Source organism: Sus scrofa, chromosome 9, assembly GCF_054392235.1.
Source record: "Sus scrofa isolate SSC_HxYL_T2T_F1_AM1 chromosome 9, Sscrofa_HxYL_maternal_Yorkshire_Landrace_v2.0, whole genome shotgun sequence".
Taxonomy (NCBI): Eukaryota; Metazoa; Chordata; class Mammalia; order Artiodactyla; family Suidae; genus Sus; species Sus scrofa.
In genome coordinates, this window is record NC_139391.1 from 79,648,543 (window position 1) to 79,675,979 (window position 27,437).

Genomic DNA, 27,437 nt, shown 5'->3' on the forward strand with positions numbered 1-27,437 from the left:
CTGCAAATTCCACACTCCAGGGGGCGCTGTTTGTGTCGTAGTTCAGGGCATTTCCGGACTTGCGGAGTACGCACCTTGCCAAGCCACCGGACGCAGGCTACAAACATAGGCCGGGAAGATTATCGACCCTGGGGAGCGCTCTTATTTCCTTCCTCTATGCTGCTGTCAGCTCAGAAGCATCAGGGTAGCCCCCCGAAACACATGCAGTACCCTTCCAGAAGTTCCCTCCAGCCCTAGGACTCTCTTCTTGTGAACCTGCCCACGTTTGCGTTGCTGCTTCTCTGAAGAAAAAAGTATGTATCCTCTCTGGGGATTCACTTCCACCCTGCGGCAAGTCTCAGCATGTAATCTCTTCCGTTCTCTCCTTGGGCAGATTCATGCCTTTCTCTGACCTTTAGGGGCCTTATTCCTAAAACGGGGATAAAAGTAAGTTCCAAGATGGGCGATGCAGGATTTGAATGTCCTTTTGAAATGGCGCACCTCAGATGGAACTCAGCCCCAGTCATGCCTCCGGTGGGAGAGGAACAGAGTAGTGCCTCAGAAAGAACTTGAACCCACAGTCTTCTGACTGAAACAACTGGTCTCAAGATTTACTGAAGCTCAGGTTCTTTACGTCTCTGGTCACAGGAATTCAGCAAGAGGTGTAAGTAGTAGATTTATTAATATCCTTTGTAAAGCGGTTGCAGGAAAATGGGGCAGAGATGGTGGTCATGTCCCAGGTCTTGGCCAAGTTCCTGGGATGGCTGCCAAGTGAGGAGCCTTAGCTTCTGGAAGAAAAGGCTTCAAGAGCAAAGCATAGTAAAGTGAAAATAGAGATGCACATTCAATAGAACGTGTCCTCCTCCGTCTCAGAAGGCTAGAGTCCTCTGGATGTTGCAGGGGTTGGTTAGTTTCTACAGGTTGTGTATTTCATAGTGCCAGTATTATTCCAACTATTTCAAGAAGGGGGAGGAGTTCCCTTCCTGGCCCAGCTGAAAGGAATCTGACTAGTATCCATGAGGATGCAGGTTCTATCCCTGGCCTTGCTCAGTGGGTTAAGGATCCTGCGTTGCTGTGAGCTGTGATGTCGAGGAAGTGGCTCAGACCCCACGTTGCTGTGGCGGTAGTGTAGATCAGCGACTACAGCTGAGATTCCACCCCTAGCCTGGGAATTTCTGTATGCCACGGGTGTGTGGCTGTAAAAAGACAAAAAAAAAAAAAAGAAAGAAAAGAAAAAAAAAAAGAGGAGGGGATATCCAGGAATTGGGTCACTGCTCACTTTTTGGCCTTTTATGGTCAGCCTGAGAACTGTCATGGTGCCTGAGGGCTGTGGTTTAGCATGCTGATGTAGTACAATGAGATGAGGCTCAAGGTCTACTGGAAATCGAATCTTCCACCTTCTTGAGCCTAATGAGTTCTAACCAGTTTTTGTTACATCCTCAAGGCTTTGTCGCTCTTTTAAAGGTTGTGTCCTGCCCTCTTCCTTTTAGAATTGTGCATACAAATCCGCTGAAGAGCTTGTGAAATAATGCTGATTCTGATTCAATAGTGTGGGGTGGGGCCAGAGATCGTGCGAATCCTAGGACCTCCAGGTGATGCTCAGGCATCTGGTCCACAGTTCTTTTGAGTAGCAAGGTTTTAGAGCCCTTCAAACAGTGGGTGTGATTTCCTTTGCTCCCTCTATCTGGTCTGCTTATAGGCAGCCCATCCGCCATCTCCATAACCACCCATCCTTCTAGCCCTGCACTGCTCCTCCTGTCACAGCTGTTTTAGCCCTCTTTTTAATTCAAAAACCAGAGGTCCCCCAAACTCCCACTTTCCTTTTTCCTTCTCAGTCATCAGATTATAACCAGAAGTTCAAGGCCTGAGAAGCTCCCTCTCCATTTGCCGGATCCAAGTGCTGAAAGTAAAACAGTTAAGTTCTTACTTACACACCAGACTGGGTCTTCCCACTGCAGCATCCCCATGGCAGAGAGGCTCCTACAGGCATCTCATCCACAAAAGGAAAACATGGGCAAACCTAACAGGGGGACTCACAGAGACTGACATTATGTTAAACTATGACCATAGTGTGCATTGGTCCCTTGAGACAAATCAGAATCAGGGTTGGGGCCCAGAAACCAAGGCCAAGTTCCCCCTGCCGCCAAGTCCAGGCCTCAACTTTTTCAGTTGAAATTCATGTTTTAGTGCAAGTCAATGGTATAGAATAAATTGTCTCAAACTGTATCCTGGAGAGTTATACAGGACTTTATAGATGGTATCTAAAAACAAGAGTAAAGAAGGTAGATAAATAAGTCTGTGAAATGACAAAGTAAAATCTTTTTTTGTTTGTTTTGTTATGAAGGAGTTTTCAAAGCTTTCGGTATGCCAGAATGCATTGCTGCTCTCTAAAAAAAGGTGATAATAGATATCTCCCAAATGTATTTGTTCAAGGAGCCTCTTTTTTATGGAGCGAGTCTTGTGATGTGTTCCAAGGAACAAATGTGGGGAGATATTAATATTGGATCAGATAAGCTCTAAGACCTGATGTTGAGAGAGAAACGTTTTAGGGTGGTCACAGTAAAGCTATACTTTTACACAAAAGCATACACAAAATGCTTACAGACGCCATCCTTAGAGTAAATTAAGGAAGATAAACCAGAAAGATAGATTCTCACTCCTTCCTAGCAGATCTGTAACCCTTTAGAGGACATCTGTGGTGGGGGGGGGGAGGATTGAAAAATATGGGCAGAACAAACCTAGGGAGAATCAAAAAGAGAAAGCCTAGAAGGGGTGTCAGACGTTTATATCTCATTTATTTTCATTATAGGTAATACCACAATGAACACAAATATATATATATATATAAAATATGATATATTTATATACATTACTATTTTATGTATGTACATAATACATGATATATTCTCCTTTGGCAACGAATAGTACTATGATCAATGAAAATCCACATATGGTAATTTTACATGATTAAAAACCCCAAATCACTCTTTCTTACGTTTTTCTAACAGTTTGTGATTCCAAAAATAACCAACCATTAGAAGAAAAAACCCCAATAGTTATAAAACTTACTCTGAATTTAAGTTTCTTAGCAGTCCATAGGGTCATATGATTTTTTTCTAAAAACCCAAATGTTCAGTTTGATTTTTAGTAATGTTTTACTTCAAAGTAAATAACAACAGGGTATTACTGATTAAGCCTTAGGGATTAAGATGATCTCTAGACTTTGAACCCTTAAAAAAGTTACTGTGAAACTCCTGATATAGTCTTAAAAACATTTTTTTCCCCTTGTGAGTACTTGAAGGTTTATAAAATACTTTAAGGAAAGCAGGGCACTAACATTTATTGAATAGTCACTACGTCCAGGCACAGTGTTAGATGCTTCCGATACAAGGTTTATTGAAGCAGCTAATAATTTAGAAATATAAAGTCATTTGCTTAAGATCCCACAGTGGGAGGGATGTAGCAAGAGCCCAGGAGGTCAAATGCCAATGCCGGTGTTCTCTCCCCTTGGCCCCACCCAGCCCCCACTGGAGCAGGTGGCCCATTCTTTCCTACCTGCTTCTCCCCACACGAGTTTTCTGTCTCTCTTAACAGTGCGGCCTCAAAATTGAGAATGTCCAGGCAGCCAAGGCAGGAACTCCTTCTCTAACTCACACAATATCATGCCCCCCGCCCCCTGCCACTCTGGTTATCTGTTTTGAAGCAAAAGTTGAGAAGTGAATCTAGCCAAGATACACCTATATTCATGAAAAATTGTGTGTGCCAACAGCTTGGCCGCTCACACCCATGAGTCTTTTTAACCTCTCTCCCAGGCAGAGAGCAAGGGTATGCTTCCAGGTGGCTGGGGAAAGTGGGTTATTTATGAAATTGTTGTGGCAGATAAGGCCAGCACTCGCCTGAAGATTTTCTGAGAGCCTGGAACCTGCTTGGGAATCAGGGGAGCCTCCTGGGCCAGGCTAGAGGGTGGGACAGATAGGACCATGCAGCAGCCCTCGGCACAACCCAACTTACAGATAAGAAGACCGATGATCCCTGAAGAGTGCTAACCCCAGCCCCAAGAGGGTGAGCACCATCAGCTTCGCCATGGTCCGACAGACCTTGGAAGAATGGACAGACAGATGCACCCAAGATAGGAGATGTACCAGAGACTTTTCCTGCCTGCAGCCTCAGGCTGCCCAAGGTTGGTCCCACCCCTCCCCGTCGGGCTGCTTACCCCGCCCCCTGCACCGCAGGCTTGAGGTCAGCGCTGAGACACTTTAAAGAGAGGAGACTGAGAACGAGCTGCCTAGACTGAGTGAAAAGGGGGGTAAAACAAGCAGATTAGAGGAAATAGCTGTGGGAAAGGAGAGACGAGCTTTGAGGAGCGCTCACTTTGTGCTAACAAGCTTCTAATCCTGGTGGCTCAGAAGGGTTCAGTAACTTGATCACCGTGACTCAGTCTGGAAACGCACAGAAGGAAGAGAGGGCTGTGCTTGAGCCCTCTAAGCCCTACTGAGCAAAGCAGAGTAGGAGGTGCCTCCACATACCCATCTCTGCCTTCTCTCCTGTTACCATGAGTGAGGTGTTTCCTGCTTCACTAAAGGCCAGCTCTTCTTTTTACTCTGGGCCCCCTTTTTTTCTTTTCTTCAGGATTTTGGTCCCAGTTACAATTTCTCTCTCCTACAACATCCACCTCTTCCTCTTTTCTGGAGTATTGCCGTCAAATACCCCCATGCTTTAGTGTCACTCCTCATAGTTTTCTGGGTTAAAATGCTCTTTGATCTCACATTCTAACTACTTACTGTTCTCTTTCTCTGCTCCTCTGTTAAAAAAAAATCTCTTTGGAATACTTGTCAACAGTTGTTGCTTCCATCTTAGTAACTCTTGTAACAGATAAATGATGGCTACAAATTCTTTGACATTGTTCCTGTTGAAAAGTGGGACACAGGTTCTCTCCCGTGAAGTTGAAGCTGTCTCTGTGAATGCCTTAATTGAGTAATGCAGTTGTGCTATTCAAGTTTGCAAATCATTCTCAGATTGTAACTGCTTTGGGCACAGATCACCACTTCCTTCTTTTTAAATCCTTTCCTGTCTTAGATTCATGATTCTACCCTCTCCCAGTCTTTCTCCAGCTTTCTTGGTCTTCTTTGCAGGATTCTCCTGTCACTGATCTCAACATGATGAAGCCCTTGGACTAGTTCTCATTCCAGTGGGTTTCCATACCATCAGTGCGCTGGTGCTTCCAAAATGTCCATACCTAGCTCAGGCCTCTTATGGTGGCTCTAAAAGATCATCCTGGAAATGTCTACTTAAAGTGGCGTAAGCCACATCCAGAAACATCCTCACATTTTTTCTTCTGTCACTTATTGTTTCTGAAATCAACTTGTTGATTTATTTATACAATCATGCTCTGTTGTGGCCTAATGAAATGTAAGCTTTTTGTGGTCAGGGTTTTTGCCTTTTCCCCACTGCGATCCCAGGGCGTAGAAGAGAGGCTGGCAAAAAGTGATCCCTTATTAGACATTTAATGACTGGCTGGTGAGTGCTCACTTTCTGCTAACTGGCTGCCTAGTTGACACTCCCACTGGAGAGTCTAATATATTCTTCAAAATATCTCCAAAGCAGAACTGTTGATTCCCTCACATCAACATGTTGTATCCTCTAAGCCCTCCACACTTCAATAAATGGGACCACTGCTATCTAGTCACTCAGACCCCAAGTCTAGACATTTTTGTTCACCCATCTCTTTCTCTCCCACCTTCTTGAACCAAACATATGAGTCATAGGCTCTACTGCTGTATTAATTGGCTACTGCTGCACAATAAATTGCATAAAAATATACCAATTAAGAGCAACAGACATTCATTATGTCAGAATTTCTATGGGTCAGGTATGTGGGAATAACATTGCTGGCTACTCTGACCCAAGGTCTCTCATGAGTTGGAAGCTGAACTGACAGAGTTGCTGTGATGGTTAATTTCATGTGTCAACATGTCTGGGCAAAGGGATGCCCAGATAGCTGGTAAAACATCTTTCATAGGTGTGTCTGCAACAGTGATTCCAGGAGAGATTAGCGTTTGAATCAGTAGAGGAGATCCAGTCTCATCACTGTGGGCCATGCATCTTCCAGTCTGTTGAGGGCTTGAATAGAACAACAAGGTGGAGAAAGGATGACTTCTCTCTTTCTCTTTACTTGAGCTGGGACATCCATCTTCTCCTGCCCTTGGATATAGAACCAGAGTCCTGGTTCTCAGGCCTTCAGACTCTGAGACTTAACCCAGTGGCCACTCATTTCTCAGGCCTTCAGACTAGACTGAATTATACTGCTGGCTTTCCTGGTTCTCCAGCTTGCAGATAGCCTATTATGGCATATATTAACCTCCATAATCCTGTGAGCCAATTCCCATAATAAATCTCTTCCATATATCTATCTACCTACCTGTCTACCTGTCTATCTGTGTCTGTCTGTCTGTCTGTCTATCTGTCCTATACTCTCAGTTCTGTTTCTCTGGGAGAACCCTGACTAGTACAGCTGTAGTCTCAGCTGAGGGCTCTGCTGGAATGGAGTGGAGGAGGTGAGATCATCTTCTTGTCAGGCTACAGTCCCTTGATTCATGGATCTCTCCACAGAGCAGCAGCGTAAGGTAAGAGCAAGAGTATGCCTCTCAGATAGAAGCCACAGTCTGTTAATAACCCACCTACAGAAGTGACATCCCTTCATGTCTGCCCTAGACTTTTTGCTAGAAGCCAACAACTAGGCAGAATTAAGCTCCACCTTTGGTCTTTAAAACCCACAACTTCCAAATAAATCTTGAATTAGCCCACTTCTCTCCATTTCCACTGCTGTCACCCTGAACCAGGCTACTGTTTGCTCAGACAACCTCTTTACTCTTGTCTCTCTAAGCCCCTGATTCATTCTCCTCACTTAAGGTAGAGTAATTTTTTTTTAAATTGCAAATCAGATCAGGATCTGATAATGATCTGATCAAATCAGATCAGATCATTTTCCTACTTGAAGTCCTCACTATCATTTTACTTTCTCATCAAGGTCTAAAAGGCTCACAAAATCTGGCCTTGTGCCTATCATCTGACCTAATTTCTTGTCTTTCACTCATGTATGGTCCAGCAACATTAGCCTTCTTATAAATCTATAAACATGCCAAGTTTATTGCACATTATTCTTGCCTTTGCTAGTCTTTGGTTAGAATGCTCTTCCCATTCCTTTACCTGCTCCCTGACTGCTCCTTGAGTTTCTCTTTTTTATCAGTCAGATCTTAGCTGAAAGGTCACTTCTCCTGAGAGGGCTTTTCCAATGTTACTGTCATATACTGACCTCTATAGGAGGTCCCCCTTTCATCCTCTGCCCACCACCAGTCACTAAGACCCAAGAGCTGATAGGAAATGGTAGCCCCAGCACAGAGTTACTGGTTGTTAGAGTAATGATATCTTTCTGTACTTGTGGGTAAATGACCAGGGCCAGACTTTAAGAATCCTTGTCTAAAAGAAAAGTGAAAACTCTTGATTAAATAGTGATGTCCAATGGGCTACCAGTTAGTTTGAAATGGTCTCCTCTCTGTGGACCTCTCCCTCTGGGCCTCTGCACCTACAGTTTTGTCAAAACACTTCCCCCCATAACCTCTCTATTCCATTGTTGGTGTGACCACATCCCACTTGTTCTTTGAGGCATCAGTTTGGAACTTACTTCAGCTAGTCTTTCTTGACCCCTAAATCTTAACTACACTTCTCATACACACCATGCTGCTTCTTTATTATTCTTACCACCTTGTATGATTAGTACCTTTTTACTTTTTTTTCCCTTAAACTATGAACCTATATAACAATGCTTTTTTATTGTCATGGTCCTGATGCCTGGTAGAGCACCTAACCCAGGCTAGATGCTCAATATATATTGTAGAATAAATGAATGAATGAATGTCTGACAATCATTAAATATGAGCACCTAGGAGATTTTAATATGCCATATTTTACTGACTTTAAATGCCATCAGAGTTAAATGTTTATTATTTTATTACTTTATTATTTTATGTATCTCTAGAAAAGAAAAAAAAAACCACTATCAATCTACTACACATTCTTAAGAAATAATTTTCTATTTTAGAGTTATTAAAATGTGTAACTTTTTTTGTCACTAGCAATTTATAATCTAACATTTTTAAGTCCTCTAAAAACTCAGATGTCACCTTTACTTTTATAATTCATTTCTTGTTCTCCCTCAGTCCTCACATGCCATTTATTTGCGTATGTTAAAATGTTAGTTCTTGAATACATTTGGTAAAAAGCATTTCTGCTAATTCTTTTATCTTCTCACACAAATCTGAATTCACTGAATATTCACTAAAAACTATCAATGCATGGGCAGAGAGCCAGAACCAAGTTTAGTTTTGTGTAAGCACAAAGGGTTAATTTGGTGGTACTAGGTATTCTTTCTCTAGATGATGCTGAACTTTTTTTGGCAGTAACTGGTATGTTCTCAAGTATCTGAAAGTATGAAATTCCAATGTCCTGAGGACTCTAATAACACCAGTCTGCTTGAGGCAGCTCTAGTAAAAATAGAAAACAAAACAAAACAAAAATCAAAAAAATCAACCCACAAACCGCTGGACTTCAAATACTGGATTCATGGTTACTTTCTGAAATTCTATGGTAGCAGAAATAACATCTGTAAAATGAAGATAATTCTTGTGGGTTTGCTGTATGAAGTAAGTGGAGAAAATATGTGAAACTGCTATGTAGATGTAAAGCATCTATCCAAGTATAGAAAGATGTTTAGAAATTGCCTTCACTTCTCTAATCTCACAACATTCTGGTAAGTGGAATAAGGCCAATGTTATTACCCCCATTTTATGCAAAGTCATCCAGTTAGGAAGTGTAGGAACCCCAAATATGTATGTCCAGTTTTGGTGATCCTAAATTTTTGTGCACCTAAAAACAGAACCTCCAAGTAATTAATGCAAAAATGAACAGTACTATATACCACTTCACTTCAATTATCTAAGCATGCATCTCAGAAACTGAAAAATCTGAAGAAAGTCAAAGGATAGAAATAATAAAGATAAGACCAGCAACCAGTGACACAGAAAACAATCAAGAAGGATAGGAATAATAAAAATAAGACCAGCAATCAGTGATACAGAAAACAAGCAAAGACAGAATATTGGGTGTATAGAATATTATTCAGTGATGACAACAAATGAAGTCATGAAACATGCAGCAACATGGTTGCACCTTGAAAATCTTAGGCTAAGTGAAAGAAGCCCCCCACAAAAGACCATTTTGAGTCCATTTACATAAAAGAGCCAGAACAAGCAAATGCACAGAGATAGAAAGCGGATTGATTAGTAGTTATAAGAAGCTGGATGAAGAGGGTAATGGAGAATAATGACTTAATGGGTATGGGTTTCATTTTGGGGTAATGGAAATATTCTGGCACTGAATAGTGGTGATAGTCACATAATATTGTGAATGTATTAAATGCCACTAATCTGTATATTTTTAAATGGTTAAGGTGGTAAATTATTTTTGGATTTTTTTTAGAACCACGTCTGAGGCATACAGAAGTTCCCTGCAGCATATGGAGGCCAGGAATCGAACCTGTATCCTCATGGTTACTAGGCGGCTTCTTAACCTGCTGAGCCACAGTGGGAATTCCTGAAGTGGTAAATTCTATGTTATGTGAATTTTACCCAAAAAACTTAAGAAAAAATATTTTTAAAAATTATTATTATTGAAAATACATACTACTAGTTATAAATTTTTAGTAAGATAGATAGTCATAAAGAGATGAAAAGGATGAAATCTTAAACTTGCTAAAAAAAATACACAAGAAGCAGAAAATCTCAGTATTTGTATATTTGTTAAAGAAATTGAATGTATTATTTAAAATTTCAGGCCAAGATAGCTTCATGAATGAATCAGTCCAAACATTTAAGGAAGAAAAAGTACTAATTTTTACACAAACTCTTCCAGAGAATAGAAAAACTCTTTCAGCTCTTTACCAAACTAACACAACCTTGATAAACAAAACCTGATGAGTTAATTGCAAGAAAAGAAAATCAAAATTACAGGCCAATATTCTTATGAACAAGAACATTAATATCTTAAAGTATTAGCCAATTGAATTCACAATAAAAAAACAGATAAAATATAATGATCAAGTGGGATATATACCAAGTGTACAAATTTGGCTTAAAGCTTTAAGTCAATCGTATACTTAATAGAATAAAGGATTAAAATAATATGGTCATCTTAATAGATGCAGAAAGCATTCTTAAAAATTCATAGTCATTTATGATTTGAGGGAAAAACCTAGCAAAATTAGAAGTAGAATGAAAATTTCTTTCTTTTTTTTTTTTTTTTTTTTTTGTCTTTTTTAGGGCCGCACCTGTGGCATATGGAGGTTCGCAGCCTAGGGATTGAATCAGAGCTGTAGCCACTGGCCTACACCACAGCCACAGCAGTGCTGGTTCCTTAACTCACTTAGCAAGGCCAGGGATCGAACCTGCATCCTCACGGATACTAGTCAGATTTGTTTCCACTGACCCACAATGGTAACTCCAGAATGAAAATTTTTTAATGAGATAAAGAATAGCTAACAAAGGGGAGAGGCTTATAGCAAATATCATGCTTGATGAGAACTTGAAAGCGTTCCCTGATGATTAAGGAGATAAGGATACTTACCATTATCGAATATACTCAATATTGAATGATGGGCAAGAAAAAGAAATAAAAGACATCAAGATTTAAAAGAAAATCCGGAACATTCATCATTCATAGACAACATGATTGGCATGTAGATAATCTAAAAGACTTTGCAGATAAACAAATCAATATGTGAATTCATGAAAGTAGTTAGATATGGGCCCACTATGCAGAATCATTTCCTTTTATACAGTAACAAATCATACAGTAACAGAAAATGAAAATACAAAAAGATGCTATCTACAATAGCATCAAAATTGCCAAATTCTTACAAATTTTTTTTGGCCACACCTGGCCCAGGCCAGGGGTTGAAACTGCACCACAGCAGCAACCCAAACCATAGCAGTGACCATGCTGGATCCTCTACCCACTGTGCCTCAAGAGAACTCCATAATTGGCAAATTCTTAGGATCTAATAAAACATGCAAAATCTCTACATAAAAGACTGTAAAACTTTACTGACAAATTAAAGGTCTCATGGATACATATATCACCTTCAGTTGTTAAAAGACTCAAAATTTAATAATGTCCGTTATTGCCAGGTGATCTATACATTCAGTGCAATCCAAATAAAAATCCTAACAAAGATTTGTGGTAATTGACAGGCTGCTTCAGAATTTAAGTGGAAATGCAAAAAGTAAAGAATACCCATAAAAACTTTGGTATTTGGAAGAACAGATTTGGAGGATCTTACTACCAAAAATCAAGATTTATTATAATTCTATTGTAATTAAAACAGTGTAATATTGGGCATTCCCACTTGTGGCTCAACAGGTTAAGGACCTGATGTAGTCTTCGTGAGGATGCACATTTAATCCCTGGCCTCACTCAGAGGGTTAAGGATTTGACATTGCCACCAGCTGTGGCATAGTTCACAGATGCAGCTCGGATCTGGTGTTGCTGTTGAGTCCTAGCCCAGGAACTTCCATGTGCCCCAGGTGTGGCCGTGAAAAGGGAAAAAATAATATAATATTGTTGCGTCAATTGATAAATAATCTAGTGGAACAGAATAGAGTCCAGATATAAACTCATATATATATATATGATCATCTTATTGACCACTGAAATGCTGTGGGGGAATGATTTTCTTTTTCAATAAATATTGCTGTATCAACTGTATATGCAAGTGGCCACAAATAAATCTTGATCCCTATTCACAGAATATCCCAAAATATGTTCCAGGTGGATGACAGATTGAAATATGGAAAATAAAACAATGAATCTCTTATAAGAAATCAGAGAAGCATATTTCATAATCTTGGGGTATGCAGAGACTTCTTTTTTTTTTTGTCTTTTGTTTTTTTAGGGCCGCACCTGCAGAATATGGAGCTTCCCAGGCTAGGGGTCGAATCAGAGCTGTTGCTACCAGCCTACGCCAGAGCCACAGCAATGCCAGATCCAAGCTGAGTCTGCGGCCTACACCACAACTCAAGGCAACACCAGATCCTTAATCCACTGAGCGAGGCCAGGGATTGAACCTGCAACCTCATGGTTCCTAGTTGGATTCAGTTCCACTGTGCCATGACAGGAACTCCTGCAAAGACTTCTTAAACAAAATAACAAAGCCACATCCATAAAAAAATTGATAAATTAGATTTTATTAAAGTTGAAAATTTTCGTTCATCAGAAGACACTATTGAGAAAATGAAAAGATTCAGCAAAAAGTGGAAGAATATGTTTTCAATATAAGTATCCACAAAGTATTCATACCTATAAGTTAAAAATAATGTCAACACAGTTTTTAAATAGGCCAAACTTTGAACATTAACTGCGTAAAAGAAGACTCCAAATGACCAAGAAGCATATGAAAAGGTATTTATTCCATTAGTCATCTGAGGATTGCAAATAAAAATCATGATATAGTCCCACACACTTATCAGAATACTTAAAATTTAAAAAAGAAAAAGAACGATTGATACTCTTGGAAAGAAAGGGAGCAACCAGAACTCTTCAGCATTATTATTGGGAAAATATGTTGGTACTGCCATTTTGCAAAACTGCTCAGATGTTTAGGTGGAACTAAACATATGTGCTATAAATGGATGTATCCTATTTCTCAGTAACTCTAATTCTGTGTCTATAACCAACAGAAATGTTTACATATGTGCATTAAAATACACTCCATAAGAAGATTAATTGCAGCTTAGTTTGTAATTTAAAAAAAAAATCTGGATGCAACACAAGTGTTCATCAATAGTAGAATGGATAACTAAATTGTGGGATATTTATACAATGAAATACTATACACAACAAATGAAAAAGAATTAGCCACTGCAGTGTGCTACAACTGAGGCTTACAACATTGGTTTATTTATCACTCATGCTACATATTCATTGCAAGTTGGCTGCAGCACTGCTTCCTATCATCACCAATCCAAGATCCAGTCTAGCAGAGCAGACATTACCAGTTTTGGAGCAAAGAGAAAAGTGACACAGTGAAAAATACACTAGTTCTTAATATTTCTACATGGAAGACGGGTCTTACTTCACCAGCATTTCAATGACCAAAGTAAGCCATATAGCCACTTTTGAATTCAACAACACAGAGATGTGTCACCAGCCTACTGAGAGTAACATACCAAGAAAAGAACAAGGATATTTGAACAACAGTTATCCAACCTACCAAAGAGGTTGAGAGAGTATCTAGATTCTCCCTTGGGCAAATGGGAATCATGATGAAGGTCAATGTTGGGTTCCCCAGAAGCTGAGGATTTCAGAAGCACATGATTTATTGATAGAGTGCTTCATCAGGAAAAATCCTGGAAAGGAGTGAGGGTAGCAGGATAAAGGGGAAGGACCAAAATATTTAAACCTATTAATGGTAGGTCACATCTGACTTTATTGTTTCCATTAGTTATTTATGGTGTGTGTGTATGTGTGTTTGTGTGACTTTTAGCATATGACGTGATTGTTTTGAATAGCAGTGGGCTCTTCTAGAATCCACTCATGAACAATCTATTTTTCAAAGATCTTGAATTTTCATTCTGCCCGCAGACAGTCTTCAGATTCCTTACAGAAGCCACAATTTTTTCTGTAGTGAAAATTGCTTACAGTCCACCAAATGCTCCATCTGCACTTCATTTAGGTTTTACTTCTTGAGGGAACCAGTGGCATTTTATGTGATACATCAGTTAGCTGGTAGAAACCACAGGACTCCTCTAGTGGATAAAGCCTGGAACTTTGAACACAATGAACACAATTTTGTGGTAAGTGTTCCTTTCACCATTTTCCAAAGTCATCCCTGATGGACTGAGCTTTTTCTGCTCTGTCTGTCGTGGAAAATATCAAATTGTGTGTTTAAAGTTTCCACTACATTCTCTGTTCCTACTTAAGCACATTCAGATTTCCTCAGTTGGATGACTTGCCCTATATTGTGCTAATTATGGTCTTTTACATCTCCAGTAAATTGCTTTCTGAAAAACCTCATTGCATGGGAAAAATGAGCTTTGGCAAAAAGTAAGTGGTTTGTTTTCTTGCTATAGACAATTTCCTGCAGTACTTTGACAAATGGTGTGTACACAAGTACATCAGTAACACTGTGTCTGCAACCTAGATCTTCCTTTGTGGTGTGATGGAGACACTAAATCAGCACTTGCCACCTCTTTCCCAGCATCCTTTGCATGCAGTGTTTTAAAATCTTAATAACTATGTATTAGAATCGTGTAAGGAGATTTTATGAAATACCAGTGCCTGAACTTCAACTGGGGCATAGGTGAGTGTGGGAGGAGTCAGATACCACACTTCTAATGCACCTTCATGACCTACAGAGGTGGAAACAAGAACCTCTATTTCCACAACTCTTGAAGCCACAGTATAGGATGCAGTTTTGTATCTTAAATCAGAAGGGCTTGAACAAAACCAAAATTTGAAACATTGAGGAAAAAGGCAGTATAGTAAGCATCTATTCTACTAGTTTGGATTTTGGTGGCAGGTGTGGCTCTAGATCCTACAGTTCTTATGATTCCTTGAGCTCTGGGTCTTAGTTATTGTGACCAAAATTATCTATACTCCCACTCACAATGCACGAGTTTCTCTATATCCTTAACTTCCCATCAAAACTTGACAATATGAGCCTTTTAATTTTGCTAGCCTAATAGGTAATTTAAAAGTGCTGTTTTAATCTGATAAGTAAAGATTCTGAGCTTTTCATGTGCTTCATTTCCCCCCCCTTCTGCAAATTGCTTCTTCACACCATTTGCCTGTTATTCCTTGGGGTTACTACCTCCACTTTGTTATTCTCAAGAGTTCTTAATATATTCTACTTTTTATAATACCTTGTCAGTTTAACTTGCAAATATTTCTCATTCTGATAATTCATCCATTATCTTTGTTAATGGTGCCTTTCGCTGAATAGAAATCTTTAATTTTGATGACTTGAATTCAATCAACTTTCTTGTCTTATATTTTTTAAACCTAATTTCAGAAGTCCTTCCCTAGCTTTAGGTCATAATGATACTCTGCTATAATGTCTCCTATTACACTAAAGGTTATAGAGTTGATCCTTGCTTGGTAGTTACCTAGTGGTGTTAGGTAGGGCAGTTTTATTTCCTTCCGTAGAGTGAGTCCATTCTCCCACTTCTATCTCCTAAACAAATATCCTTCCTCTATTAATTGATGAAGCTAATTTTCTCTTATTTGAATTCCCTAGACAGAAATATGTCTGTTGCTGAGATCTCTATTATATTCCATTGGTCTATTTGTTTTTTTCATGCATAAATCCTAAGTAGTTCTTATTATTAGTCTTATGCTTGCCTTTCATTTTTATTTTCTTGAAGTTGACTTAGCTTTTCCATATGCATGAAAAATCTGTTGTGAGATATCTATTGTATATACCTAAGGGTATATGTGTGTGTGTGTGTGTGTATGTGTATGTTATAGAATAATTATAAAGAGATGCCAGTGTAAACCACTATCTAAGTCAGGAAATGTAATAGTGCAAGCACTTCAGAAATTTCCCCATGTATCTTTCCCTGACCACAGATCCCAACTTCTTTGGAGGCAACCACTATTCTAACTTTTGTGATAATCATCATCTCCCTGTTCTTTCTAACATAACCACCTATGCATGCATCCCCAAACAACATTGTCTAATTTTGCCTTTTTTGGAATTCCCCCAAATAAAATCATACTACACATATTAACTTTTATTTTCTTCAGCTTGACATTATTTGTGAAATTCATTCATGTTGTTGCAAATAGCTCTAGTTATGGTGTACATCATTCAATACTATATCATTGTATGAATTCACTACAATGTATTTATCCATCATAATTTTATTAACACTTCATTGTCTAGTTTTTAGTTTCTTTTAATATGAATAAAATTTTACTACAAACACTTTATTTAATGGTGATAGAATTATAATGATTTACAAACTCTTTTTGATTCAGTTTAAGGAGCTATGATAGAGGACACTAACCACCTACCCAAATCCTTCCTCTCTGGGCACAAGGCTACCCAGCTAAACTAGGTTTCACAGTTTCCCTTCCAGTTAGGTACTGCCATATGACTATGCGGTTGTTGACAGAATGGCAGTAGAAGTGGTTTATGCCATTTCCAAGTCATGCTAAAGAAATTTGGCGTGTCTCCTCCCACTCTCTTTCCCTTTTCCATGAAGTGAAATTCAATATAATGGAATCCAACATGATTGATCATGAAGATGTTAATGCCTCTGTGTGAAAACTGCTAGACTCCTGGTGAACCATAAGGATCAGAATTTCCATACTCATCTGTCTCAGGAACAATCATCTGTGATCTCTGATGTGAAAGAGATTATAAATATTTTTTAAAATTAAGAAGCATATATACAACACTGGCATATAATAAGTCTTATCTAAATTTTACATATACTAACTTTTTTAATCCTCTTACCAACCCTAAGTGCTAGTTACCCTTATTATCTCATTTTTAAAGAGAAGAAAACAGAAAAGGCCAGAGTTGCACGGATAGTAACTGGAACTCAAATCCAGAAAACTGGGCTCTCCTGTCTGTGCTTTTACCCACTGTGATGTACTATCTTCTAGTAATGTTTTTATTCTTTAAGCCACTGGGTTTGAGGTTTGTTTGCTATAATAGCTTGGCAGGACCTTAAAAATATAGGAATTTGAACCTAGAAGTGGGGTTCTAAAAATAACCTTAAATATGTGGTTAGATTAGAGTTAAGGAAACGTCATAGGATGCAAAGCTGGAGACCCTTGTAATGTTTAAAAATATTTACTAAATCATTTTCTGCATTAACTCAAAGCCTGGCCACTTACCCAAAGAGCAAATAGAATGTCAACGTGTATTGATTGATTCTTAATTTTTTAGTAGAGGACAGTAATAAAATAATATGCTCAGGTAAGAATTTTACTGGACATAAGGCAGAAGGCTGTAGAGGAGGTCTATAAGTTTGGTTCTGTTTGCCAACAGCAAAGGGGTAAAATTGCTACAGGTCAGAGCCTTTCCCAAATACCTCCAGTGATTTGCTGCCTGTATTCTATTCTTCCTTATTTTTTCACCAAGAGGATTTACTATAGTTATTCTGCTCATAGGCAACCACTGTAATTGGATACATTGTGGGAACAATGACTTTATTTTCTAGGCTGCCTCTTGCAGCCACATCTGGACCTAATGAGGAAATAGAAACACTAACCAGGGATACTGTGTTTTGAACTGGATGCAGAAATTGGATGGGATTTTGAGTTATACTTTTGATAAGGGAGTCAATGGGTAAGAGAAGGGTGCAGATGGATATTTGTTGGCCAAAGGTGGACTGTGGCATAGATCACAAATTGTTCACTAAAATTTATTCTTTTTTTTCTCCTTGAATAAGTATCTTTCTAGTCATATTACATCACTTTGCAGTTAGTTAGGTGCAGCCATGTGGTTAGTTTTTACCATTGGTAAGGGAGTAGAAGTCATGGCTATCATTTCTGGTCCTGGGCCTTAAGACATTGGGTATTTCTTGCTGACACCCTTTAACCTCTTTCTCCTTCCAATTTGATAAAACACATAGTGGTGACCTAGCTTTTGCCATGAGATAACTATGCAGCAACATGATGCAGCTATTTGCTGCTCAAGAGCCACTCACCTATGCAGCGACATGATGAAGCTATTTGCTGCTCAAGAGCCACTCTCTGTGCAGCTCCCCATTGCTCTGTGTCCTGGAGGCTTTATGGGCTCCATTAATAGCTCCCTTAATAGCTCCCTGTCTTCTGGATTCTAGTTGGGAGGCTGGAAGAGGAGTTCAGTCAAGATATTTATTCCCTCTGCTCTGTCTGTGCTGAGTTGTCACAGATTAGCTGCCTCTTTCTACCAGTGACCAGAACATCTGTTAGGAGAGTCTCCACATTGTCTATTCTCTTCTGGTTCTAGGAACTGCTTCCACCCCTTGCACCTTCAAACCTCGGGTTGGAAAGAGTCCCTGGCCTTCTCCCACCTCCATCTCTCTCCTTCCATTGCTAACAGTGGAGTGTTGTACTTTGTCTAATTAGTTTCCCTTGTCATTCCCACTTTTGTGTCCATAGTCCCCTTGAAGAACTTCCCTCAGTAGTCCTGTCTGTGTGTGTTTGTTCTTTCCTGCAAGATCCTCACCAGTGATGTCTCTGGATGGCCCCATCATGGGAAGCTGCCTCATCCATTACTCTCTTAAGAACTAGGAAGTAAAAGAGAAATAGGTCATCCATTTTTTTAAGGTGTTGTATGTTTTGTTTTGTATGTTACAGTAGGTTATCTTTACCCCAATTAACAGAGTATTATATTTTTTCTAGGAGTTTGTTCTTTTCATTTAAATTTCGAATTTATTGGTGCAAGGTGGTTCATCAACTCCTCTTTTTCTCTCTCTAATATCTATAGCAACTGCAAGTCTTAATTTTCATTTCTGATATTGGATAATTGAGCCATTTTTTTCATCATAAGTTTCACCAGACGTGTATTAGTTTTTATTCATCTTTTTAAAGAATGAATTTTGGGCTTTTGTTTAATCTTTACATTATATGTGGTTTTCTGTTCATTAGTTGACTAATTGTCATTATGAATTACTCAAAACTTAGCATCTTAAAACATTTTTATCAGGATGCACAGTTTTTTTGTGAACAAAACAGAAATGGAAGTGTTTTTGTATAACCTAGCTTCGACAGTCACACATCATCGTCTAGGATATCCTGTTGCTTACACAGATCAGCCATATTTCATGTAGCAGGGAACAGTGCATGAGGATGAGAATCCAAAAAATTAAGGATCTTTGGGGCCATCTTGGAGCTGTTTACCACATTGGTTTTTGCTCTTATCATTACTATTTTCCTTCCAGAGCTCACTTACCCGCTAATCATCAACCTAGTATCCCTGCCTGCACCTCTGAAAATTAAACAGAAAGGCTGGGGAAGAAAAGACCATAAATCATCAAAATGCAGCATTTATTGTGAGGGGCAATCCTTCTTCCCAAGCCAAGTGAGGGAAGAGGCTTAAAATAATCCCACAAAGATTGGAAGTGCCTGCCTGAAGGGAAACTCCAGCGCTCTGTAACTTTCTTAGGCCCTTACTGTGAAAGTATGTATTAGTCCCTATTAAGGAGATCCCCAAAGTCTCTGTGGGAATTTTATCATGTGGCCTTTCCTAAATTTGTCTGGGTAGAAGGGCAGGGCAAATTCTTAGGAATACACCAGCATCTATATACTCTTATTCTTCTAAATCTGGCTCTCAATGTTCCCTTAGTCTGGTAAACTTGATCAAATTTGAACTGTAAGAGTTAAAGACAGAAAAAAAAAAAAAAAAAAAAAGGAACTCCTATTGTGGCTCAGCAGGTTAAGGATCTGATGTCTCTGTGAGGATGTGGATTCGATCTCTGGCCTCGCTCAGTGGATTAAGGATCTTGTGTTGCTGTGGCTGTGACATCAGCCTGCAGCTGCAGATCCATTTCAACCCCTAGCCTGGGAACATCCATATGCCATAGGTGCAGCCAAAAAAAGAAAAAGAGAAAAAGGAAAAGAGAAAAAAGGACAGTTATATTTTTGAAACTGATTTGTATATGTGCTTTTAATTATTTTATCCTGCATCCCTGTACCAGTTAGGCTTTTGAAATTTAAAATCTGAGAACTGACTATAACATTTTGCTGAGTCATTCATCCCCTAATGCAGTGAAAACTACAATCTTACTGTCTAAATCAGAGAAAGTTACATGGGCTAAAAAGTAGAATTTCACACATCTACAGAACTTTTCAACCAAACTTACAGCTAATTGAGCAAAATGATTTAGGAAATAAAGAGGCCACCCTAACACCCCACTGCCAGAAGAGGAAAAAAAAGAAATCAACCAACTAGGAAAGTCATGAAAAAGGAAAACAGTGGGGTGCTTGAGTATATGAAGTCCCATGACTTGGTAAAAATTGTCTTGGTTTTTGACCAAGAAAGAGTCACTTCTGTTCATTCTCATCAAACTAAGGTTGAGTTGATCCTTAAGATAAGACTTCAAGCCAATACTCTGATATTTATATTTATTTTATATTCTTTGGTCCAAGTCTATGGAATATTACTTAATAAGTGGTTATTGAATCAGCCAGAAGAGCAAGTTCAAAGCAGCTGATGATAAATGTCCTGAGGTCCCATCTCCTGGTTTAGAGCCAAGTCAATTACAATACTTTAAATACAGATATCACTGCAAATAAAGACCTATTACAAAAGTCAGATTAGCCCTGCTCTAAAGTAGGCAGTGTGGTCTTTCGTCAGATTTTCTAGAATCTGATTTCCTGTGTGTCTGCATTGAGAGAATTCAAGTTCGAGGAGGGCTTTGGACAGTCACACAAAGCCAACTCTTACTTTTATCCATGGGCTGGGCACTTGACTGGCAGTTTATGCCTTGTACAACTGGTGGAAGAGAAGGGTAACTGCAAATTTCCAAATGTTAGTTAGCTTTTCTCCTAGTCTGGACCGCAGAAGGCTCAGAACATCATAGCGGTAAGAGGTAGTTTTGCCACATGGTTACCCCTGAGCCCTAGATAAGCAGAACACCTCCTCACCACAGCTGACACATCTTATTGTAGAAAGAATATTAGGGTGGGCTTGGTTTCTTGTTGAACTGTCAACTTGACTTGCAATTTGGTGGATATTATGTAATCTTTCTGCTTTTCTACTTCCATCCATGAGAAAAGCTGGACATGTTTTTGTTGGTGTTTGTCATTTACTTATAGTTCCACTTATCATATAATTAAGGGTTTACTTTTACCAAATATCTAGCTTTTTTTTTTTTTTTTTTGAATATCTGGATTCTAGAGCACACAGTACAGAGCTTTGTGAAATACGGTGCCTATGAGAAGTTTCCCCTTGTACACAGAAGCCACAGAGCTGCCCTGAAGCACAGAGCCAGTGTTGGCATACTCGGTGCTTATCCTGGGCTTCTCAGATAAAGCATTCTGGATACGAAGCACCTGTTAGGAAAGATCATTCATTAGTAGACCATACAAGTAAAAAGCCTTCAGAGACATCTTCCTTCCCAAGTACTCCAGGTCTAATATATTTCTCAAAAATCAATAAGCTAAAATCCATACAAGTTCAATCATCCTTTTCCTCTTCTGATGAAAGTATTAATGTCCTGATGATATCTAGCCAGTCACATGGACTAGTGTGTCTGACATTAGCCAAACTCCTCAATAGATTGTTTACACAATTTTGATATTTCAGACATCTCTATAGAGAGAGGTAAGAACTGTGGATGTTCTTATCTAACTATTGAGGGAACGGTGTTCCTCCCTCTATGGAAAGGGCCTTGCCTTTGACTGAGCATATAGCAAGGGGAGGGAAACACGGGATAAAATGATGAAGAGACAACCAGTTAGCCAGCTAACCCAACCCAGTAGCACAGCTGGAGCATCCCTTCAAGGAAGCATAAGAAATGCATACTTTGGAACTCAGTCTGACACATCAATGCCTAGTACTGTTAATGATCCCTAGAATTAACGTAATTTAGTTTGCTAAATCAGTAAATATATACGTGTTCAAGTTTCCAAATAGCCTGGATGAAGTTCACTCAAAGAGGACATGATAGGAATTAAAGCAAACAAATTAGGAACTCATGAGTCATGAGTCTATATTGACATCTCATTAAAATAGAGTTTAGTTGAGTTTTGTTTTTTGTTTTTTTTAATCTTAAGTAAGATCCTACAACTTTATCTTGGGTTCGTTATGTGAAAATAGTCAAGCTTGGATCATGTGAAAAATATTAGCTTCAACCAAAAAATAAAGTGATAGTGAAAAAAAGAAGTCTTACTTAAACAAATGATTAAACTTGAATATGGAGGCATGAAAATGAGTCTAAATAATTTTTGAATCATTCTGTGGATCATATTTTCATTCTTTTAAAGAAGATGTTGTTGGGCATTTGTAGAAAAGTTATATGTGTGACTTGGGGGACACATTTGAGACAAGATTTGCTTACTAACTTCGGGTAATAATTCTTCAGGCTCAATTCTTAAGCTGGACTTCTGTTTCTTTTTATATTTTTTGATGTTTTGGGGATTTTTTTTTTTGGTTTCTATGTTTTGTCAAGAAGTGTGGCTAATACTTTAATAAACAATTTTTAGAAAAACCCTGAAGAATAGCAATATTGGAAGCAGAATAACTATATGTTCTACTTTACCCACTGAGCCAATTATCAGGGTGGGATTTGAATCTCAATTTGGAAGCAGAATAACTATATGTTCTACTTTACCTACTGAGCCAATCCCAGGGTGGGATTTGAATCTCAATTTCCCAATTCCCCAGACCTAAATTCTAACACTACATCTTTCTTCAAACCTTACCTTCTCAGTGAGGCCTATTATGGTCTCTATATTTAATAAGACCTGTCATCTCTCTGTTCATAGCAATCTTGATCCTTTTTACTGTTAATGCTTTTTCTTCCCATAGAACCTACCACCTTCACACCTACTATATAATATATATTATTCTTATGCTTATTGTTCATTATCTGCCGCCCTTCCTAAGAGCAGGGATCTTTGTATGTTTTGTTTTCTGATATGTCCTAAGCATTACAACAAAATCTGGTACATTATAAGTGCTCTGTAAATTTTTGTGAATAAATCTCTCAGAGGATATGTGCCAAAAATTTATATCTGCATTTAAATTCACTAGAGATTTTTTATTCTTAAGCTCAATACTATAGTAATTGCAATGCTATATGCTATTGTTTTTAATGCCATATAAAATTCAATGGCATATGATACTATTTTAGAAGAGATTTAGAAATAACACAATATCTTTAAATGAGACGTTCTTCAGAACTATCGTATATAAGTAGAATCTGCTGGCAAAATCTAATTTTGTTTTGAAGGTATTGTCATTTAAACCCTTTCATTTTAGCTTCCTGTTGGGCTGTGTGAAAGATGGTTCCATATGTAACTCTCCCTTTGCCTAACTTCAGGGCCTGCTCAGTCTACACCCTGAGAAATGTGATATGGCAATCTGGGTCCATATAAATAATCAAGCTCATATTTTCCCATTATTCCCAATAGTAAGTATAGCCTTTGCAAGGATGGGATATGCTATTTAGCATGCAACTGGCACCAGGTGACTTTAAAGAGGTTAATAGGCTGTATCTCCCCATCCTGCCCCAAATCTCTACTCTTTCCATACTACATAAAATTTGTTCAGTCTGTAACATCACATATGACCTCCTAAATCCTCACAAGTCACCTCAACAAATTAGTCTTGCAGCTTTTCCCATAAGCTCAGAGAAGTTTAAAACTTACTTCTGATCCTGGCGGATCCTCAGTGTTATAGATCACCAGCTTGATGGCATTAGGATGGCATCCTGCCCAAATATCTCCCGTATCAGGATCAATAGTTAAGTTATCCACTAAGGTGTCTAACTGTATTACCTTCCAATAAAGAGGAAGTAGTGAGACATTGTTTTGACTTTTTTCCCTTCCTCCTCCCTCCCACCAGCTCCCTTTGGCTCCTGAAATTGGTATTTTTGCTACTAAACTTTAGAAGGGCAAGCATAATCTTGCCAGCATTTTTCTAAAATAGCCATATTTCCTTCATTCAAGGAACATATTCCCAGGTCTAGCTCAAGAGCTACTATTAGCTATAACATGTTGTGTGGGAAGTCAGGCCACTTTTACCTTGAGTGGAGTTAAATCCCAGTTGTCATGTTTTTTCATTACATGAATGTTTTTATCAAATACATCAGCCACATAGATATACCTTTGAAATAAATAACATTTACATTTAAGCATATAGTAATGAGAGAGAACACTTATTTTGGAGAAGAGGTATACAAATTCACAATATCTCAACATGCCACTGCAATGCCTTTCTCAACAAGAGTAAAAGAAAAGGAGTGGTATTTTTAATACTTCTAAAATGCTTTAAGTTTTGAATATTATATATGACCTTAAAGTAATGGAATTGCTGTTTCTAGATGCTATATTGGCTCGGTCTCATTATTTAGGAGTCACACTTTACTTTTTAAATTGAATGGAAGTAAGTGGCTCTCTTATAAGGCCAAAAGAGTCTATACTTCCAGAAAGTAGTGCTTGAAAAGAAGTATCAGATGATCATAAAACTAAATCACAATCATTTTTAAAAAGAGGAAGAACACGTGGAGCTGTTTTTCCACAGGGATCATCTCTATTTATTGTCTCACCTTTACATATTAATATTCATGGTTCTCTTCTTTTTAAAAAATCTTCTATTTTAAACACTTGAATGTTTCTCACACAATTTCATGCTGTATAAAATAGTGTTTTCTCCTAGAAAAATTTGCTAGAGTTTAACAGTAACTCTGAAACTTATGCAATTTTGCAATGCCCAATCTAAGGTCTCCTTCCCTAATAAGAACTGTTGAGTAACTGAAGTTACTTTTACTAAGTGGTTAAAGACTTTCTAGCCCCATAAGGGCCAGAGGTATCATGCATTTATTCTCCTTTTTAATCACTTAAGAATTTGGAACCAGAGCCTCATATCTTTAAGTCCAAACCCCTCAATTTCATTGGGGGAACCTGAAGTGCAAGAGGGCAATGGTTGGCTTAAGATCACATATTTGATGTGAACCCTGGCCACACTTAAGCCTCAGGAAATAACTACTTGTTCAGGGAAAAAGTTCACTAAAATGTCAAGGGCAAAGCATTGAAAATTTATAAAAGAGCTTACTTCTTGTCTGATGAGACTGTGATCCCATTGGCAGAATTAAATCCTTTGGCCACCACCTTAACCTCCCTTGGACTGTAGAAAAGAACATAAGTCCAGTGAAGATCCAGGACTATCTCTAATGTTGCCAAGAAGAAGTTGGTAAAGTAGTGATCTCTGGTGGCATAGAATTGTTCTGCTCCAAGAACCACAATGTCATTCACACTAAAATGAAAAAGAAAAGAAAGAAAGAAAAGAGAGAGAGTGAGAGACGGGGTAAGGGGTGAGGGGAAATCCCATGGACTATTTATTTAAAATCACTAGATCTCAAAGACCAATAAGTTTATCAGTTTGAAAAAGAATATATGAACTAGCATACATTAAAGAATTCCACTGAATGTAAAAGACTTTTCATTGCTCTGATGGGTTTTCTTTTAGCCATTTGTTATTTTCTTATTCCTCCCCTACACAGAAGTCAACAAAAACAGACAAATATACAAGTAAACCTCAAATCTGAATCTGTTTACCCGTAAATGTTAGTATTAGTTATCTGTGTGGGTATAGTGCAATTTACCAATAGTTCTGGTTCTCTTCCTTCTACAATAAAGCTTCTACATGCCCTTGGAATTAGGCATAGCCATGTGATTTGCTTTGGCAAATGGAATAAAGTAACATATGTGGCTTCTGAGATGGGAGACTTTAAGAGTCAGTACAAGATCCATCAGGCATCCCTCATTTTTCCATAGTAACTAGCCATTTTTCTGATAATAGAGAATGTAGTACTCTTAGGATCCTAGATGAGGACAACATAAAACTGAGTTCCTAAATCACTCACATTGGATATGTAGCATGAGTAAGAAAACAAAACAAAATTTTGTGGCCCTGAGCCATTAAAGAAAAGTCAGGATTTTTCTTTTCTATTATAGTAGCATAGCCCAGTCCATGTTTTCTCTGCGTGAGATTATGAGTGTTGTTCTTTCTTATTTATGTTCCTCAATATAATTAAAAATTTTAAATGAAGCAAGTCTTACTCTTACAACAATGAAAACAAAATCTTTTACATTTTGGAAAAGGAAAGAGAGACAGAACTTGAAAAAGTATTAAAAAAAAGACTGAATATTTATCGATTAAATTTAGGAAAGAAAAACCTGTGTGTATCAAGAAAAACTTTGAGGTTCTGATGTACAGTGACTTTCCCAAGGTCACTGAGCTACTCATCTTTTAGGTCTCATCTTATGCAATCTTTCTTCTAAAGAGTATTTATTACCTGACATCATGGGTTAAGTTAAATTCCCTCATGATTTGTTCTGTAGTACCTTGTTCTACCTCTTGAAATGCTTGGTCAGTGTGTATATCAGGGTACCTCTCAAGGTCCTCTTTAGTTTCTCAAAGCTATACCTGCCCTGTTTCAGCTGGGACTTATTCAACCAGCTCTGCATGGGTCAGAGAGACTTTCCAGAGGGCGTCATTACAGAGCTTCACTTCATGTCTGCTATGGGCCTCTTATTTCCCACTTCCAGGCTTCCATGTCCACATCAAAGCACAAGATATCACTAGAATTGCCTTGCACATGCATATGCAAGTATATACAGGAGTTAACATGCCTTGAGGCAAACCTGTGACTAAGGGGAGATGAGGCTGGTAAATAAACTCCTCTTTTTTTCTTATCTTGGCCAGATTATCTTGAAATGAAGCTTATGTTGCTAATCAGAAGACAGTCCTATAATTTCAAACAGTCAGTTGCACTTAGCAGTGGCCAGCTTGATAATGCATTTGCTATAGACCCTCTCCTATATGAGTTTCCTAGGGCTGCTGTGACAAAGTAGCACAGACTGGGTGGCTTAAGATAACAAAAATTTATTGTCTCAGTTCTGGAGGCCAGAAGTCTGAAATCAAAGTGTTGACAGAGCCATGTTTGCTCTGAAGTTTCTCCAGGTGGATCTTTCCTCTGGTACCTCTACCTGTTCCTTAGCTTGTAGCTGCATCACTTCAGCCTCACTTTCCATCTTCACATGTGTACTCCCCATGTGTCTGTCTTTCTTCTTATAAGGACACCAGTCGTTGGATTAAGGGTCCACTCTGCTCCAAGATAGCCTCATCTTAACTAATTACATATGCAATGTTCCTATTTCCAAAGAAGGTCACATTCTGGGGTGTCAGGGTTAAAACAACAATTCAGCCCAGAACATTCCCTTTCCCCTGCCTCAGGCTGGTCTCTAACTTCTCTGTCCTGGGCTGGTGCTCCCTAATAAAGTAGTTGTATCTCCAGTTTTCCCTCAGGCTTGTGCCTTCTGAGGAACTCATCCCATGAGGTGATGTCATTGCATTTGGTCCTCACAGTCAGCAGGTAGTTAAGTCAGGCCAATGAGAGAATCCCCATTTTGCTGAGGAAAACTGAAGCACAGGTTAAGTGATTTATCTCAGTCACCGGTGACAGTCTGGTCCCCACCCTGCCGCAGAACCCAGCCCAGTGCATCATGGGAAAAGTCAGTAACATTGACTACTCTTACTTCTTCTGCCTCTACTTTCGTTGCCCCCAAATTCTATGGGGAGAAATTCAAATGGGTTGTTGAGAAAGAGAGCATGGAAAGATGAACCTCCCCTGTTTTGGAACCAGTCTTTTTAGTTGAATCCATTTTATAAAAGGTTCTTCATT

At 38.6% G+C, this 27,437-nt stretch overlaps 3 protein-coding genes across 29 annotated transcripts in view; 1 reads left to right on the plus strand and 2 right to left on the minus strand.

The window, feature by feature from the left end:
* The window catches only part of PON1 (paraoxonase 1), a 28,855-nt gene extending 24,703 nt beyond the window's left edge, over positions 1-4,152 (minus strand). For 9 of the 26 annotated variants that reach the window (XM_084974001.1, XM_084974006.1, XM_021101911.2 and 6 more), the window contains exon 1: positions 3,991-4,137. In XM_084974001.1, the coding sequence (XP_084830127.1) occupies positions 3,991-4,064 (74 nt within the window). In that variant the 5' untranslated portion in view covers positions 4,065-4,137. 26 annotated transcript variants of the gene reach the window in all.
* The window catches only part of ASB4 (ankyrin repeat and SOCS box containing 4), a 431,270-nt gene continuing 407,341 nt past the window's right edge, over positions 3,509-27,437 (plus strand). Inside the window, exon 1 of the mRNA XM_084977062.1 lies at positions 3,509-4,159. The gene's annotated coding sequence lies outside the window, so the exon portion shown is untranslated. The remainder of the gene's footprint in view (positions 4,160-27,437) is intronic.
* PON3 (paraoxonase 3) overlaps positions 15,436-27,437 on the minus strand; it is a 31,962-nt gene continuing 19,960 nt past the window's right edge. The window contains exons 6-9 of one of the 2 annotated variants that reach the window (XM_021102270.2): positions 24,806-25,006; positions 23,776-23,857; positions 23,401-23,529; positions 15,436-21,081 (exon numbers count right to left, since the gene is read on the minus strand). In XM_021102270.2, coding sequence (XP_020957929.1) covers positions 20,923-21,081; positions 23,401-23,529; positions 23,776-23,857; positions 24,806-25,006 — 571 coding nt within the window. In that variant the 3' untranslated portion in view covers positions 15,436-20,922. 2 annotated transcript variants of the gene reach the window in all.